At 40.3% G+C, this 17,924-nt stretch overlaps 1 protein-coding gene across 2 annotated transcripts; it reads left to right on the top strand.

Moving 5' to 3' along the window:
- Positions 1–1,998: 1,998 nt before the first annotated feature.
- Positions 1,999–17,362, top strand: LOC117250777 (flavin-containing monooxygenase 5-like). Of its 2 annotated transcripts, none has more exons than XM_078168472.1 (10): positions 1,999–2,204; positions 2,680–2,818; positions 7,252–7,440; positions 7,594–7,759; positions 8,060–8,202; positions 12,523–12,719; positions 15,257–15,404; positions 15,538–15,745; positions 15,823–15,895; positions 16,001–17,362. In XM_078168472.1, exons 2-10 carry the CDS (start codon positions 2,687–2,689, stop codon positions 16,413–16,415), a joined length of 1,671 nt encoding a protein of 556 aa, XP_078024598.1. In that variant the 5' UTR covers positions 1,999–2,204; positions 2,680–2,686; the 3' UTR covers positions 16,416–17,362. The 2 variants fall into 2 exon arrangements, with proteins under 2 accessions (XP_078024598.1, XP_078024599.1); XM_078168473.1 differs by having other exon boundaries at positions 1,999–2,167.
- The last annotated feature ends 562 nt before the right edge of the window (positions 17,363–17,924 follow it).

Raw genomic sequence — 17,924 nt, forward strand, 5'->3', positions numbered from 1 at the left:
ACTTAACTACAGAAGCACACTGCATTCACTGGATAAAAAAAAAAAAATTAGACACCTTATCTCGTAATTACGAGATCCTTATCTCGTAATTACGAGATAAGGATCTCGTAATTATGAAATCAGGAAAGGTGCCACATTAGCCACTGCTTTGCTCAGAACCACACGAAGGGGGGTCAGAACTACTGTAACCAGCTGCCACTCGGGTGGTGCCATCTTGACTGTGTCTGTAATGACTCATTAACTCTAAACGGTCCGTGAAAAAAATATTTTTTTCCAGCAGATGTCTTAGTTACAACATGATTGAGCTAGCAAGGCAGTTTTGTGTTGCTATGTGTGGTATTTATTCAGTTTTGGGAAATCACGATGTCTAGAAAGCATCAGTGGCTGCAGCTGACAGGGATATCTAACAGGAGCAGCAAAGCTAACATCACGACATCATCTGTTAAAAGCCTCCCGTTGTCGGATATGACATGAAACTACTCCAGTTAGCTCAATCATGTTGTACCCGGAAGTATTTAACAACAATTTAGATTTAATATTTAGATTTAACTAGATTGTATTTAACAGGTTTTCTACCTGGAAGTATTTAACAACAAGGCGATTCCCTCCGAAGGGACACTAACAGCTCAAAGTACAGGTCAAATAAAATTTCTCCAAACATGTTTTTGTTATTTTAGGTAGTTATTATCATGCTAATGTGTGTTCAAATGTTCATTTACCCCGATAAGTTGGTTTTAATTCGTTATTTGATTCTATAAACACAGTCTGACCATCTCGAGCTTTTATTTTGGTACTTCCGGTGACTGGCAGTGTGAATTTGCATATTAGCTAAATATTTAGTTTCACCCAGAACATTTAGATTTAACATTTAACATTTAGATTTAGATTTAGCATTTAGATTTAACATTTAGATTTAGATTTAACATTTAGATTTAGATTTAGCATTTAGATTTAACATTTAGATTTAGATTTAATACGGGTGGCACGGTGGTGTGGTGGTTAGCACTGTCGCCTCACAGCAACAGGGTTCCCGGTTCGATCCCGGGTGTGCGAGCCCTTCTGTGCGGAGTTTGCAAGATGAATGAATGAATTTAGATTTAATATTTAGATTTAGCATTTAGATTTAACATTTAGATTTAGATTTAGCATTTAGATTTAGATTTAGATTTAATATTTAGATTTAGATTTAACATTTAGATTTAGCATTTAGCATTTAGATTTAGCATTTAGATTTAACATTTAGATTTAGATTTAGCATTTAGATTTCAGATTTAGATTTAGATTTAGCATTTAGATTTAAGATTTAGAGTTAGATTTAGCATTTAGATTTAAGATTTAGATTCAGATTTAGATTTAAGATTTAGATTTAGCATTTAGATTTAAGATTTAGATTTAGCATTTAGATTTAAGATTTAGAGTTAGCTTTAATATTTAGATTTAACATTTAGATTTAGATTTAACATTTAGGTGCCACATTTAATATTTAGATTTAACTATTTAATATATTTCTAAGTCAACAAATATTGCTGTAAATGTGGTAAAAGGTGACGTTAAAAAATTCACAACACTTTTTTAAACATTGTTTGAAGCTAAATGTGGCAAAATGTTGATGTTATTTTCAGCGTGAGCCACTTTACAAACGGCACCCCATAGTTTACTGGGTGATGGATTCAGGGGCCAAAGTCTTATGCTGATGCGTGTTCCTGTGTTCCATACACACATGCTCCAAGGTCTTGGGATGTAAGTGTGGCTATAGGTGCACTATCACATTCCTGTTTGTATCAGGGTGCTCTGAGTAACTGTTTGACCTAATCATAGCGCCTGCTCACCTTTATCTACTATGACGTCATAGCGAATGGTCAAGATAGAGATGTATTGATTGACAGACGTGTGGTTGAGGGTTTTAAGCTGCTTTTATGAATCGTGGGGCCACTCAGATCCATTATGATATAGAGCCCTGACAGTGTGGCCCTGCCATCTGGTAGGTTGTCAGGCAAAAGGGTGCTGTGTGTTTGCTTTTGCTCCTGTTCAATAACCCTGACTCTGCACTGCCACGGGGGTCGTTTGGGGATACAGATTGTTGTGCATAGTCTCTTTATTCTCACTCCGCCTACTGCTCAGATACACCCAGCACGGAGAAGTCGTTTCCTCATCTGAATCGAAGAAGGTAGGAAATCGTGGGCTACGTGCCGAAATATACTATTGTAAGTTTTATGTGCACTTTTGTCAATATTTTTGTAAAAAAAAAAAAAAAAATATGCGGTTAAACTTTTAACTGCTGTATTCTGAGATTGTTGTCACCGCCTTTGCAGAGTCACAGTAAACAAGACGTTAAAGTCGAGTTGCGAAAGTAGGGTTGGTGTCTGAGTCAGTGCATTGCTTCTAATTTAAAATATGTAAAACTTGTAGCTACACATTAACGCGTGATGAGCTTTGATCGTGGTTGCGCAACATTTAGAGAAACCAGTTAAAACTGAACCAGAAGGCGGGCTGGTGATCATAGTGCCCTATAAGATAAATGTTGCAGATCTCGTTTTACTGCATGCATTGCCTCTTCTGTGATTTTCAGACAGACTGATATAATTATCCGACTCAGCAGAGTAAAGAAAGGGACAGAGCTCTGTGTTCTGGTGCTGTTTGCAGATCTTGTGTTACTTACAGTGAAAACATTTGTTTCAGCTGAAATATGACTCGTCGTGTGGCGGTGGTCGGAGGAGGAAGTTCAGGATTGGCCTGCATCAAGTGCTGCCTGGATGAAGGGCTGGAGCCAGTCTGCTTTGAGAGCAGCGATGACATTGGTGGTCTGTGGAGGTTTAAGGTGGGTCACACTACACGTTTCATTTTAGTACACAGTATATTGAGTAAGTTAAGATGTGTTATATCCAGGCAGCAATTATAATATATGTTGAGGGACGCAACTGCCACTCCCTTTGGCCCTGTTTGTTCAGCCAGATTTGTTTTTAAAGGGCCAGTGTGTAATATTTGGCATGGTTTATTGTCAATATGAATCTGAATCTGAATATTCTTCCCATTAATATGTTTATACAAGTGTATAATCGCTATAAAATATAATTTGTTTGGTTTTCGTAGCCTTATAATTATGCTTTTATATATATATATATGTATATATATAGCAAGGGCCTTGCTTTAGAGAGGTCGCCATCTTGCGCCGCCATGTACAGTCAGGTCCATAATTATTTGGACAATGATACTGTTGTCATCATTTTGGCTCTGTACACCACCACAATGGGTTTTAAATGAAACAATGAATACCTGCTTAAAGTGCAGACTCTCAGCTTTCATTTAAGGCTTTTTTCAAAAATGTAGTATGAACCGTGTAGGAATTACAACCATTTCTTCACACAGTCCCCCGACTTTAAGGGCTCATAAGTATTTGGACAAACTAACATAATCATCAATTAAACAGTCAGTTTTAATACTTGGTTGCAAATCCTTTACAGTCAATGACTGCCTGAAGTGTTGGACACATAGGCATCATCAGATGCTGGGTTTCTTCCCTGGTGATGCTCTGCCAGCCCTTTACTGCAGCCGTCTGCACTTCCTGCTTGTGTTTTGGGTGTTTTGCCCTCAGTTTTGGCTTCAGCAAGAGAAATGCATGCTCAGTTGGATTCGGGTCAGATGATATGACTTGGCCATTGCAGAACATTCCACTTCTTTGCCTTAAAAATGTCTTTGGTTGCTTTTGCAGTATGCTACAGGTCAATGTCCATCTGCACTGTGAAGCATCGTCCAATGAGTTTTGAAGCATTTGGTTGAATCTGAGCAGATAATGGTGCCCCAAACACTTCAGCTTTCATCCTGATGCTCTTGTCAGCAGTCACATCATCAATAAATACAAGAGAACCAGTTCCACTGGCAGCCATACATGGCCATGACATAACAGTACCTCCACCATGCTTCACTGATGAGGTGGTGTGCTTTGGATCATGAGCAGTTCCTTCCCTTCTTCCTTCTCTTGTCTTCCCATCATTCTGGTAGTTGATCTTTGTTTTATCTGTCCATAGTATGCTGTTCCACAACTGTACAGGCTTTTTAGATGGTTTTTGACAAACTCTAATCTGGCCTTCCATTTTTAAGGCTAACCAATGGTTTGCATCTTGTGATAAACCCTCTGTATTTATTCTAGTGAAGTCTTGTCTTGCTTACAAGAGCAGCAGGATGAAAGCTGAAGTGTTTGGGGCACCATTATCTGCTCAGATTCAATTAAATGCTTCAAAACTCATTGAACAATGCTTCACAGTGCAGTTGGACATTGACCTGAAGCATATTGCAAAAGCAACCAAAGACATTTTTAAGGCAAAGAAGTGGAATGTTCTGCAATGGCCAAGTCATATCATCTGACCTGAATCCAACTGAGCATGCGTTTCTCTTGCTGAAGCCAAAACTGAGGGCAAAACACCCAAAACACAAGCAGGAAGTGCAGACGGCTGCAGTAAAGGGCTGGCAGAGCATCACCAGGGAAGAAACCCAGCATCTGATGATGCCTATGTGTCCAACACTTCAGGCAGTCATTGACTGTAAAGGATTTGCAACCAAGTATTAAAACTGACTGTTTAATTGATGATTATGTTAGTTTGTCCAAATACTTATGAGCCCTTAAAGTCGGGGGACTGTGTGAAGAAATGGTTGTAATTCCTACACGGTTCATGCTACATTTTTGAAAAAAGCCTTAAATGAAAGCTGAGAGTCTGCACTTTAAGCAGGTATTCATTGTTTCATTTAAAACCCATTGTGGTGGTGTACAGAGCCAAAATGATGACAACTGTATCATTGTCCAAATAATTATGGACCTGACTGTATGTACGGCAGACTGAGCGGACAATCCAGCCAGCCAGAGAACGCGTTTCGCGTGTATAAATGAACCAACGAAGACAGCGGAAGGAAGGAAGAAGGAGGAGGAAACAGCAGAGTGTTAGTAGTTCGTCGATAGAGAGTAGTGAAAAGTTTTTTTAGTTATAAAGTTTGCGAATGGACCACACTTACCACGCAACAGGAGAGAATGAACCCGAACCGTCATCTGCAAGGAAAAGAAGACGCAACTTCACTCCTTGTGATGCACTCTCTGCGGCGCTTTTCCTCCTGATGATATATCTCCCCAACGATGGTAGCAGTAGCACCGAATCCCATTCTGTGCATTCAGCCTCTCTTCTCGCCCACTCAGCATCAAACACATGGAGTTCCTCATCTGTATGCTCCGGCTCAAACAGGTATGGCTCTGGGTCTGTGTCCGCTACAAGAAACTCTTCAAAATCGCGTTCAAAGTCATCCATTGCAGCTACTATAGTCCGGAGATATTGCTAGGCTAAATAAACAGCTGAGCTCTGTTTACCGGCTACGCTGTCAGTCAGTGTGCGGGCTGGAGATTGGCGGAGCAGAGAGGGGAGGGGGGTCCCCACTCGGTATGGTAAACGAGTATGTGTGTAAAGTTATGAAGTGTGTGTGTTACGCTAGAAGAGTCAGAGTTTGGGACGGAGTGGAGTGTTACCGGAGTTTTTCGAGTGCTCAAATAAACTGGCCTTTTTCCTGAACGCTCCTCGGGTCTCCTGCTCGTGAGGGATTCATTACAATATCATAACATGGCTTAGATTTCTAAATAAAGGTCGCTAGATAGACCCTCTCCTGAAAAACTCGTGCGCAAGGCTTTTTGTCCCTACGAGGCCACCGTCATTTACCCGACGGGAGGGGTGAGCGAGTGAGCCCTGCAATCTAGAATTTGACCACTGATGTCACTGTTTTCAACCCATTTTACACACTGGCCCTTTAAGAGAGTTTGCCATCTTTGTAAAGAGCAAACTGAGGATATGTCACGCTGTGTTTGCAGCAACCAGCAGGCCAGCCATTAGGAAATATGGGCAGAGGGACATTTTCCAAAGTGGACCCCTATTTTGTGTGTGCAAAATTTTGTGCATATCATTATGCACGATGTTTTACTTCCTACAATTATAATCCATTTAATCATATTTATATAAAAGCAAAATCAAACATTGACTGATGAAATTACTGCAAGGTTGCTTTGGTTGCTTGTCATTACAAACAGGGCAAACTCTGATAAAAACAAACAAACAAATAAAAAAACAACTTGTTGCTACAATCAAGACTGGACATGTCCCAAACTGCATAAAAAAAAACCCCCAGCTTGGTTGCTGCAAACACGGCAAATTCATGTTAAAAATAACCCCTTTGTTCACTACAAACACAGCTGGACATGTGCCGAACTCTTGTTGATAATACCCAGTTTGGCTGATACAAACATGGCATGCTCTCATTAAAAAGACTTGCTTTTGCCACTACTAAAACAGCTGGACATGTCCTCAACTTCAGTCAAAAAATATCCATTTCCCTCACTACAAACACTTGAACTCTTGTTAAAAAATACTCAGTTTGGTTGCTACAGGCACAGTGTGACATGTCCCAAACTCTCGCTTAAAATACCCGGTTTGGTCTCTAAAAACACAGTGAACTCTTGTTAAAAAATACCTGGTCTGGTTGCCCAGCCTGTCCTCAGGGAAGTCAAAGGGTACAGATGACCCTGCGCTAAGGTCAAACGTCTATGGTTGACCCTTCAAACGGATCAAGTGCAACAAGTTACTTATATCACTGACAATACAAGTTATATGTGTTTACATGATAACCAAAAGTATTTTAATCATTAAAACTTATTTCAGCATGCCATGTGATACCCCCCCCCACCCCTTTCACAATATCTGCAGGGGGTGGGAGTATCACATGGCACATTGAAATTGGTGTTAATCAGAGTTTGCCATGTTTGTAGCAGCAAAAGCAGGTATTTTTTTTCAGTGAGAGACCCCCATGTTTGGAGTGACACCCCCCAACAAATTTTCATTATTTATTCTAGCCCCCACCCCTTCATTCTGTTATCTTTAAATGTATTAAAAAGTGGAATGTTGGCTATATCACTGTCCACTGTTGTTAAGTCTAAGTATGTCATAAAGTAAGGTAATGAAAAACGGTCATCATATGATATGTCCTAATCAAGTTATAAAAAGGTGATAGTGTGTGTGCTCTCGCTGTGCAGCCCTCAATCATATGCTGGCACTCAGCCATCAAAACTTTGAGAACCCATGATCTAAGATTTTTGTCTCAAAATGGGTTAAAAGCTCAGTTTCACTGTTGAGTTTATAAAAATTCACATAGGTCACATAAGGTGTAGATTGAAAATGGTCCACCCCAATGTTAAACAGGTGATCACGGCCTTGTGTTATATTGCAGGAGAATCCAGAGCCAGACAGAGCGAGCATTTACCACTCTGTCATCATCAACACCTCCAAGGAGATGATGTGTTTCAGTGACTTTCCCATCCCTGGTCACTTCCCAAACTACATGCATAACTCCCTCATCATGGACTACTTCCGGATGTATGCTGACCACTTCCAGCTCACCAAGCACATACGCTTCAATGTAAGGATGCTTCACTGACTTCCTGAAAGGATGCAATATTCTCAGCTGAGTTGTAAATGTAAAATGGTGTTACTGCTGGTTACTGCTCACCTCAGAGTCGGTTTGCTTTTCTGTTATCAGTAAACTGTTAACTGTTTGTGTCTCTCTGTTCAGACCAAAGTCTTGCAGGTGAAGCAGAGATCAGATTTTTCTCATTCAGGCCAGTGGGACGTTGAAACCGAGAACAAGGACGGCAAAAAGGAGAGACACATTTTTGATGCGGTGATGATCTGTATTGGACATCACTGCCAGCCCAACCTGCCACTGCATGACTTCCCAGGTACTATTTACAGCCTATAAATATCCTTCAGTTTGCTCAAACACAAGTAGTGCTGCTCGTGCTCTAGCAACACAAAGAGGAAATGATGTCAAAGTTAACCTTTGACACAGTTTGATCTAGCCTGTAACGGCTACTCTGTACAGTGTGGTCATGTAACATGATATCAACAGAAAGCAGCTCCACCCAGAGAGAATAATGTCAGTGAAATGTGACCTGAATTATATTTTTATAACAGTGTCAGATACAGATCACAAGGCTCTTTGTCCAGTAGTCACAAGTCTTTGTCTTTGTTTCTCCCAGGCATTGACACCTTCACGGGAAAGTACTTCCACAGCAGAGACTACAAGACTCCTGAGGAGTGGAGGGATAAAAAGGTTGTAGTGATTGGGATAGGAAACTCTGGAGGAGACATAGCAGTGGAGCTGAGCAGAGTCACCAAGCAGGTCAGGATGACATAGTTACATATGGTGAAACTGGTGAATAATCACTTTCTTATTTTCTTGTATTCTGTCATTCATGTCAGTCAAGAAAACATTTTAATTCACCATCTTCAACGCTCAGATCAAGGGACAATGGCATCCTTAATTCATTCAACCTTTATTTATTCTCTAAGAATCATTTAGGGCTTGCCTTCATTTTCAATGATTTCGAGAGTACAAAAAGACTAGCCTGGCTCCAGACCATAGACCCCGCCCACTCAACTGAGTAGGCTTGCATCTCTGGTCTGGCATACTGCAATGAATTTGCGATTTATCTCGTCCAAAGATGGACGGACCAATGAACGCCGGGGGTGGGGGCGGGTCTAGTGATTACCCAATCAGCGCCACGCTGATGTCAAGCTGTACGCCGGTGGGTAACTGGTGAGGATAGCAACAATGGTGACCACTACAGATCCTACAGACCACATTAACGATGTTATCGAGGTATTTCGCCACTACTCACGTTAATGGAGGATCAAATTAAGGAAGCTGCTAAACTGGATTTAACGGCGATGCAGCTGGGCGTGCACGACGACAGAGACATTTTAAACGGGCAATGCTCGCTTGTTTTCGGCACCCCCGAGGCATGGATACTAATGACGTCAGGTTCTGGGTGAGTCGTTGATCTCTACTGATTGGTTAGGGAAAAATCAAATTCCCTCCCCCTTGTAAATCGCCTTCAGTGGAGGCGATGTCAGACTGAAGGTTCTGAGAGCTTCAGTCTGACACTCAGGCTACAAAAAGACTAATAATATGCAGATAAATAGAACAATAAAAAGACAGTAACAACACAATTTAAAAACAGTTACATTCAAAGACAGAGTATTTATCTACCATGGTTTTAAACTGACCCACTGGAACGAGTGTCTGTAGTTTTAACGTTTGTTGTAAAGTGTTCCATGTGAATGCAGCAGAGAAACCAAAGGCAGTTTTACCAAATGAAGTGTCCATGGTACTCGGAGCATGAGCCAGTTGCTAGAGCGTGTTGAGTAGTGATTGTGAGACGTATTCAGTAAGGAGGTAATATATGATGGCATCTTGCCAATTAAAGCTCTATAAATGAATATGAACCAGTGCCTGTCACGTCTCACAGTTAGAGGAGCCCAGCCAACCTTTTCATATAAAATACAATGATGAGTGGAGTAACTGTCACCAGTAATGAATCTGAGGGCAGAGTGGTAAACGGAATTTAGAGGAGCAAGTGTGGAGGCAGAGGCATTCTTATAAACAACATCACCATAATCTAAAATGTTCCGTTTTCTGTAAAACATCAGAAAATGTGTTTTGTTCCTGTACAGGAAACCAAGTTTTTGTCTTAGTTTGTTTGTCACGGAATCAATGTGGGATTTGAATTTGAGTTTGTGAACTAACCAGATACCAAGATACTTGTATTCAAAGACCCTTTTCATACTGTGTCCTGTCAAAGTGGTGATATTTATGCTATGGTCATCAATATCTGCAACTCTAGAAAATAACATGTATTTGGTATTATTTGGATTGAGAACCAGTTTCAAGTGAAACAGAGTATGTTGTACTTGATCAAAAGCTTGCTGAAGGGTTTGAATAGCTGAAAGTGCCGTGTTAGCCGAGCAGTACAGAACTGTATCATCAGCGTAAAGATGGGCGTTACAGTTTGTGATGGTGGATGCAATATTATTGATATATATTGTAAATAAAACGGGACCCAGTATTGAACCTTGACGGACTCCTTTTGACAATGTCAGGTAATTAGAATGATTATTACCTAAGACAACACATTGCTGCCTCTGTGACAGGAAGTCCTGGAACCATTTGCAAGACTCAGAATTAAAACCAACTTCACTTAACCTCTGAAGGAGCAAAGAATGGTCAACGGTTAATATAGTTTTACAGTAGAATCCAGAAGCTCAAATAACATGAGCAGTCAGACAGTAACACAACGTGTCTAATAAATCCACAGTTCAACCAAAAACCAAATACTCTGAAAGTTAAATTGAAGATGAACCATAAAAATAGAATGAGCGTAGGTAGGATGTTGAACTGATTCCTGTGGTCATTTGACGAGTGCAGAAGAAAAAGGGAGTTGGTTGTTCTGAAACACACGTCTGTGGGGCTGTGCAGTGTGTCACAATCGCTAGTTTTAAAACTCCACTTTGACCTATTCTTACACCTGTTTTCCTTACTAAACAGATAAAGCACAACTGCACGCTTGAGCTGGTGATTTGGTTTTGATCCGATACCAAGTAATACAGGCCAGAATCGTCAATACCAATACAATACTTTATATTATTAAAAATGTCATGATTTATGAGGTGAATGATCAATCTCCTTAAGTCACAGCTAATGTTGACCAGTTACAGTTTGAAAATGTAACATTAACCAGTGCTGAAGATCTGGGTTGAGTTAAATATTATTTTCACTAGGCTAGAATATACTTTGATATTCCTTTTATGAGCCTCTTTGAACAGACTCAGCCAGTAAACTCTGTCTCTGTGTCAGAGGTCTGGACACCGAGACATCTCCCTCCCTCTCCCTTCGTTTGGGTTGCAGCTCCAAGTTCTCTGTCTCATGTTTTTTTCTTCTTTCATGAAGAGGAAAAAGCAGCTATTATGTGGCGGATTAAACTAATCAGGCTTGGACATTCTTTCTGCACTAAACGTCCGCGGACAGCTACGGTCACACATGTGCATGCAGTGCCGTTCATAGTAGATCTGAGGGTCCACATCAGCCCCCATCAGTAAATGGGAGGGCTGTTACGTGAGTTTACCATCGTCCTACTGCCAACATCAGGTGAAAGTGAAACTAAGAAGACACTGCTGGGTCTGGAGTATGTTGTTTGAGTGCAGAAGTAAATGTACTAGATGTGTTCACGACAACAGAGCACTGTTTGCAAACACAATTTAACTCTTGAAATACAAATCAGTATGATGCAAAATAGACAAACTAATATTTGATCCAGCAATCACCAACTCTGACTAGGTCAAAAAAAGTTAGATGTGAAATTGTGCTGATCTGCACGCTGTTCAATCCCCCTTGCTCTCAGCTGTCTACTGATTCTTTAGAGACACCTGCAGTACATCATGTTTTAACTAACATGCCACGAATGGCAACAAAAGAAACAGGGAAATAACAAGTTCTGCTTCATTGCTTGTTTAGTCGTCACACCAGAACCTTACCCCAGTCAGTTCTAGGGTGCATTTCAAATCTTTTTCTTTTTACTTACAGTAGGTATGTAAAGCTGCCTTTACAAAGTACATACTGTTGCATGCAGTATATGCACAATCAGGACATACTACTTCCTTACTGCGCCCTGAACTCTGACCCTTTTGTTCATTCATCCGTTACTTTGGAGATAGAACAAAACTCCATTCACTGAGCTCACCAGAGGGAGATCAACCCAGAGAGCTCTGCTGTTGTTATTTTGTGTGCAGTTGAAACTTTAAAGTAATAACTGCAGACATTGTAGATTCTAACTTATTCACCACAGTAACAATACATTTATATTTCTGTTCATTTGTTTGTCATTTGTTGTTGTCAGTTTTCTTTATGATTACTCTGTTCATTTAAACAGTTAATATTCATGTTATTACTGTTCCACTGGTCATCAGTTACTTGAATGCGCTGTCATCTGTCATTGTGGCTTCAATGTGATGTATCTTGCGCCGCGCAGAGGATTGTGGGTCAGAATAACCAGAAAAGCATGCTGGCTTGGATCCTGCAAAATATGACCAGATGCAGTAGAACATCCTGGTATTTTTTGGTTACAGCATTTGACATACAATTTATTGGGACATACTTAATCTTTTTCTGGCATACTAAATAGTGTGGGTATTGAAACGCACAGCAAGACGGTGTGTTTACACAGAAATGTATACGGAAGTTAGCCCGCTACAGCGGTAGCAATGGCAACAGTACACATAAAAATAGCCGCCACTCTGATCATCCTTCTACATTGATTTAAATAGGAATATCCATTCTTCTCTCATACTATTCCTATGAGGTGATGCACATAATATGCAGTAACAGTGAATATAATGTGCTGCACACACATACAATGACAGTAAATGCAGTAAAATTCTGCTGATGATGTTCTGCAAGATATAAAAGATATTTTGGGTTATGTCACAAGTAACAGAGCCACAGACTGTAGTGAAGTAATGTCCCAGTTAAATGCATTTTACAGATACAACCTATAAGTTTGATTCCACCTTATAAATATACTATTTCTACATTACAGTAAAACTTTGCAAACTGTATTTGTCATGTACCAGCGTGATAACTGACTGTCATGTCTTCTCTTCATAGCTTTACCTGAGCACGCGAAGGGGAGCCTGGATTCTGAATCGAGTTGGTGACAACGGGCTGCCTTTGGATCTGCATTTTAACAGGGTGTCAGATTTTGTGCGGAAAATCCTTCCCTTTGGTGTTTTCTGTGGTTTAGCAGAGAGAGTGCTCAACCAAAGATTTGATCACGCTCTGTACAATCTGAAGCCAAAGCACAGGTACTGTATTTGCATCTCTTTTTTTTTTATCTATCTAAACAAGCTATAGCACAGCTTGACCCTGCACATGGCAGACTCTCTGATTTTGTTCACACAACACATTAGTCCAGATGAGGATACCACTGTTAGCCAGAATAGCTGTGAAGTTTGTTGTAGATATTCAAGGATTACTGAACGGGCCTACCAGCCACAGGCCCACAATCCCAAAGTGTGAGGGGGGGCCCTGGGCAATCATCTGCAAAGTGTCACTCAAATACTGGTACTGACCAGGAACAGAAAATGACCCCAAAGAGACACAAAACAACTTCAGAGAGACGCAAAATGACCAAAGTAGATACCAATTTACCTCAAATAGACATAACAACTACAACAAGATACAAAACCACAAAGAGATGCAAAGCGACAACACAAAATGAGGTGAAACAACGATAAATCTGGGTGTCTTGCTCCTGTTTTGGGGATGGGGGGTGCATATCTGTGCCCAGGGGCCCATTGTCTGACAATCCACTCCTGCCTAGACAATGGATGTGAACAACTATGCTGCCCCCTCATAGGTGTCATTTATAGTATAAAACAACGGGTCAAGTCCTTCTTAATTGTATCTTGTCTGGCCCACAACCGACTTGATGTCCAAACCCATATATTCTCACATGATACAAGTTATTACACACTAGTCCATAGCCATTGGTAGCTTTGTCACCTTCTACCTATGCCAGTCCTCAATGCCTATGTGCAGTTTCACATAGATTGACCACGTCAGTGAGTAGAAAAACGTGGGACAGACAGAATGACTGACTGACAGAATGACACACTGACACTTTCCCTGATTATGTACAGCATACCATACCATGACTTAGTCATACCAAACATTAGAAACCAACACCAACATTGGTCCACAGGGGGAGCCACAGCGATTGGTCGCATTTTAGCCATTTTGAAGCATTTTTCTGTTGTTATAGCGCAACCCAGTTGCCAATCAGAGTTAAATTTCTCCAGTCACCTTGAGGCGTCCTGTTCTACATATCTACCAAGTTTAGTAAAAATCCATATGGCGGTTAGGCCTAGATAAGAAATGAGCTCTCTAGCGCCCCCATTTTGTTTGATGGGGTCAATAATGGAGGGGTCCCCTCAGATTATGTGTGGTCATATGCCTACAAAGTTGCGTGGTGATGGGTGAAACCCTTGAGATGTTATACACCTTTATGTGATGAGCCACGCCCTCCGCAATATTCATTGCCTTATAGAAGCTCAGTTTTAGTAAGTTTTCCAACTTTTGCCAAGAGGGAACTTTAGATATTGGTCCCTAGATTATGTTCACCCAGTTTCATGCAGATCGCTCAAACTTCCTAGGAAGAGATCCATTTGATGTGTTTTTCAAAAAATTCAAAATGGCGGAAAATCTATATAAGCGGAAGTTATGGGTTCTTGAGGCAAATGTGTTCCTCATGAGGAGAGGCATCTCTGTGCAAAGTTTCATGTCTCTACGACATACGGGGCATGAGATATGCCCATTCAAAGTTTGACATTTCAATGGGTTGCTATAGCGCCCCCCTTTGGCCAATTGATATAATATTGCTTCATTGGCATCCTCCCATGACCCTCTACCACTGTGCCAAAATTCACATGGATTGACCAAGTCAGTGAGGAGAAAAACATGGAACACACACAGAGTTTTCGTCATTATATAGTAAGACTGTAACACTGCATAAAACTTCTTACCATTTCAAACCCACACAGACTTCACATCATCTTCCAAGCATGTTTCACCATTCTCTTTTTGTCCTCCACACTTATTGGTCTGACGGCACCATACATGTCATAGATAATTTATACCTGTGTTCTATTGCAGAAATAATTGTAACTATAAACAAGACATAAGGATAATCCACTTCTGTGTGTGTGTGTGGGGGGGGGCGGTGGCAAGGCGTTCTTGGTTTTAAGGGGTGTAAAAAACATTTATTATTATTCAAGAGATAAAAATCTCTGAGGAAGAGGTCACGGTGAAGACTGTATTCAGCTGTATTCACAGAGTCCTCCCTCTCTGCTACACAGCCTCGTCCTGCATGGGAAAAGTGCACAGTTAAAACAACCAAAGAGCTAATAGAACAATGGGCAATTTGTCAGATAGAATATTAATAATAATGCACTCAAAGACACCTTACAAGACAATTAAAAACAAGTAACAATATGCCAAAAACATCTACATATTTACAGTAAATAATCTGCTTACAGTCAATACAAACTGGCTTTTTTACACAAACTTCCTGCAGTTATTGTGTTCACTATTTGTACTATTGTATCGTACAGTTGATCAGTTGGTTCTGTACTGTTGTTGCTATGCATTGAATATAATATGAAATATTTAAAAAAATATATGTCACTTAGTCAGGGGTCGTCAGTTTGCTCGATGATAGAAGAGAGGTCCCCTAAGGAAAAAGGTTGAGCACCACTGCGTTAGTCTCTTGGTCTTATTTTAATGAGTGCAGTATTTATCAGTTTTTAGTAACATTACTAATCAATGTGAACATATATCTCAGGTTGTTCAGCCAACATCCCACAGTTAATGATGAGCTTCCCAACCGCATCCTGTCTGGAACAGTTCAGGTGAAACCCAACATCCGCAGGTTTCAGGGGTCCAGTGTGGAGTTTGAAGATGGAAGTGTCGTGGAAGATGTCGACCTGGTGGTAGGTTATTTCTGTATAGCCAACACACTTGTGCATTTACACTATAGTCTGTTCTTCTGCCTCTGTACACGTTCATAAACAGCAGTGTAGTTGGCCTATGGTGTGTGACTAAGATGAGTCCCCTGTCTTGCAGGTGTTTGCCACAGGTTACAAGTTTTCCTTTCCATTCCTGGCCTCACATGTGGTCTCAGTGTCTCAGAACAAAGCATCTCTGTACAAGTATGTGTTTCCTCCTGAGATGGACCGCCCCACTCTGGCTATCATTGGTCTCGTGCAGCCACTGGGAGCCATTATGCCCATCTCTGAGATGCAGGCCAGATGGGCCACACGTGTCTTTAAAGGTAATACAGGCTCTGTAAAAAATGCAACCTTTTATCATCACACAGTCTTTTTACTGAAGTCTTTAATTTTTAAACAGGCTGCATCAAGCTTCCCTCAATGGCGTCCATGCTAAAAGATGTCGAGTGTAAGAAGGAGACAATGGCCAGAAGGTACAGCAGTGGTTTTGCTCTGCTTTGTGATTACATACATATTTAGGATCTGAAATGCATCAAATTTTGTTATGCACAACATGTTCAGCTCGGGTCTCTTTTCAGGTATGTCACCAGTCAGAGACACACCATCCAGGTTGACTATGTCAACCACATGGATGAGATAGCAGAGCTGGTGGGAGTTCGCCCCAACTTCTTGAAGCTGCTGCTGACTGATCCCAGGCTGGGACTGACTGTGTTGTTCGGTCCCAGTACTCCGTACCAGTATCGTCTCAAAGGGCCAGGAAAATGGGCTGGAGCCCGCCAGGCCATCCTCACACAGTGGGAGAGAGTGGCTCAGCCCATGCAGACCAGACCCTGCTGTGATCCCGAACCCAGGAGATCATTTATGTGGCCTCTGATCCTGTCTGCTTCTGCTGTGGGCTTGGCTGCATACGTTAACAGGAGCAACCTTCCAGATTTCCTGCAGGATCCCACTATACTGTTGGATAAGATAAAAGCGTACCTGCCTGCACATTAATGTGAAATTCATACTCGTTCCTCTCATCGTCATGTGTTCTTTTAACGAATTCATGTTTGCTGTATCTCCACTAAACTACACCAGCACCGAAATGCATTTACTAAAATATGCAAGTCAATGATGTCACCTCATGGTCGCTTGAAAGACCGACTGATGCTATACTGTGCCAAACATATATTCAACATATTCCACTGTCTGTCTAATTCTCATTGTAAGCTTTAATTGCAGTATGTAACAATGTTGCTTCATTTGCACGACCAGAACATGAAGATAAACTCGACTTTTAGGCAATGATGCTGCATTTTAATTTCTTTTTTGGTATGTTTTTATATTATATAATGTAACTTGCGTCGCCCAGATGCTTTCTACAGACCGAAGAATACACTATGTTTTTTACATATTTTTTTTCTTTCTTTTTACTAAAAAACTAATGTAAACACTTCATTACATTCCTGGAAGAAGACTCAAGTATCTAAATGCACAGTCCAGGGTTGTATAAATAAAAAGGAGCCCCACCAATAGAGATTGTTTACAAATTAATGTATTTTATTACAATTATTTTCTTTTCTAAAGCAGTTGAAGCTTTGTTAACAAAAAAAAAAAAAAAAAAGAATAACACAGATTGATACAGTAACACAGGTGTAAATCTGGCCCAAATTTTCTATGTGATGAATGCTTTCCTTTGATGAATTTTGTTTTGAATACTTTGAATTTTTAGGTGAATAAAAAATAATACCAGGGATTAATAATAATCTTAATTTTGCCACAGGTAAAGTTAAACATACAGTTACACTCAGGCTGACATATAACACAAAGCACTGCACAATACGCTTGCAGGCTAAAAGCACTTACAATTGTTTAACTATCAAAGTTTTTGATAAAGACACAGCTCAGAGGAGATCAGTGTTCTGAGATTTGTATAATAAATAAAGTGAAGTTCAAAAGTTGTCTGTGTATGGCTCTCTTTTATGACCACCAATATCCACCTTGCTTCACCAGTGTGGCGTGCAGAATAATCATGAAGGCATTATTAGACCAGGAATATCTTGAGTTAGAGGCTACAGTATGCTGAGCATTGTATATTAGATTATTAGATATATTAATCAACCTATATTAGATATTAGATTAATCAATCTGGAAAACACAAATAATTTTTAAAAAAATTGTTTTTGTTTTTAATTTTTAATGTGTTTGTGCATCAGAAGTATTTTCTACTAAGTGACTGATAAAATAACAAAACAAAAATCAATAATTCAATTTCTGGTAATGAACATTTTTTTGTGGTTATTTTTTTTATGTTTTTTTGCATGCACTGAGAATGGCAGTTGTGCGCACCTTGTGAGACCTTGCAGGGTTAAAAACATGGCATTTCTGTCATTTTAATGATTTATGAGGCGGTTTACTGTTTATGATATGAACCAGTATTATCCGGTTCACCAGTGCAGCTGTCAGTAGGCCAAGCATTTTAATGATGCTTACATAAAGTCAGCGCCCCCCCGAAATAGGCTT

Source organism: Epinephelus lanceolatus, chromosome 6 (genome assembly GCF_041903045.1).
Source record: "Epinephelus lanceolatus isolate andai-2023 chromosome 6, ASM4190304v1, whole genome shotgun sequence".
NCBI lineage: Eukaryota > Metazoa > Chordata > Actinopteri > Perciformes > Serranidae > Epinephelus > Epinephelus lanceolatus.

Coding starts and splice junctions, on each gene's coding strand:
- LOC117250777 (XM_078168472.1), top strand. CDS start 2,687: ATGACTCGTCGTGTGGCGGTGGTCGGAGGAGGAAGTTCAGGATTGGCC. Junction 2,819..7,251: donor GTGGTCTGTGGAGGTTTAAG/GTGGGTCACACT, acceptor GTTATATTGCAG/GAGAATCCAGAGCCAGACAG. Junction 12,720..15,256: donor AATCTGAAGCCAAAGCACAG/GTACTGTATTTG, acceptor CATATATCTCAG/GTTGTTCAGCCAACATCCCA.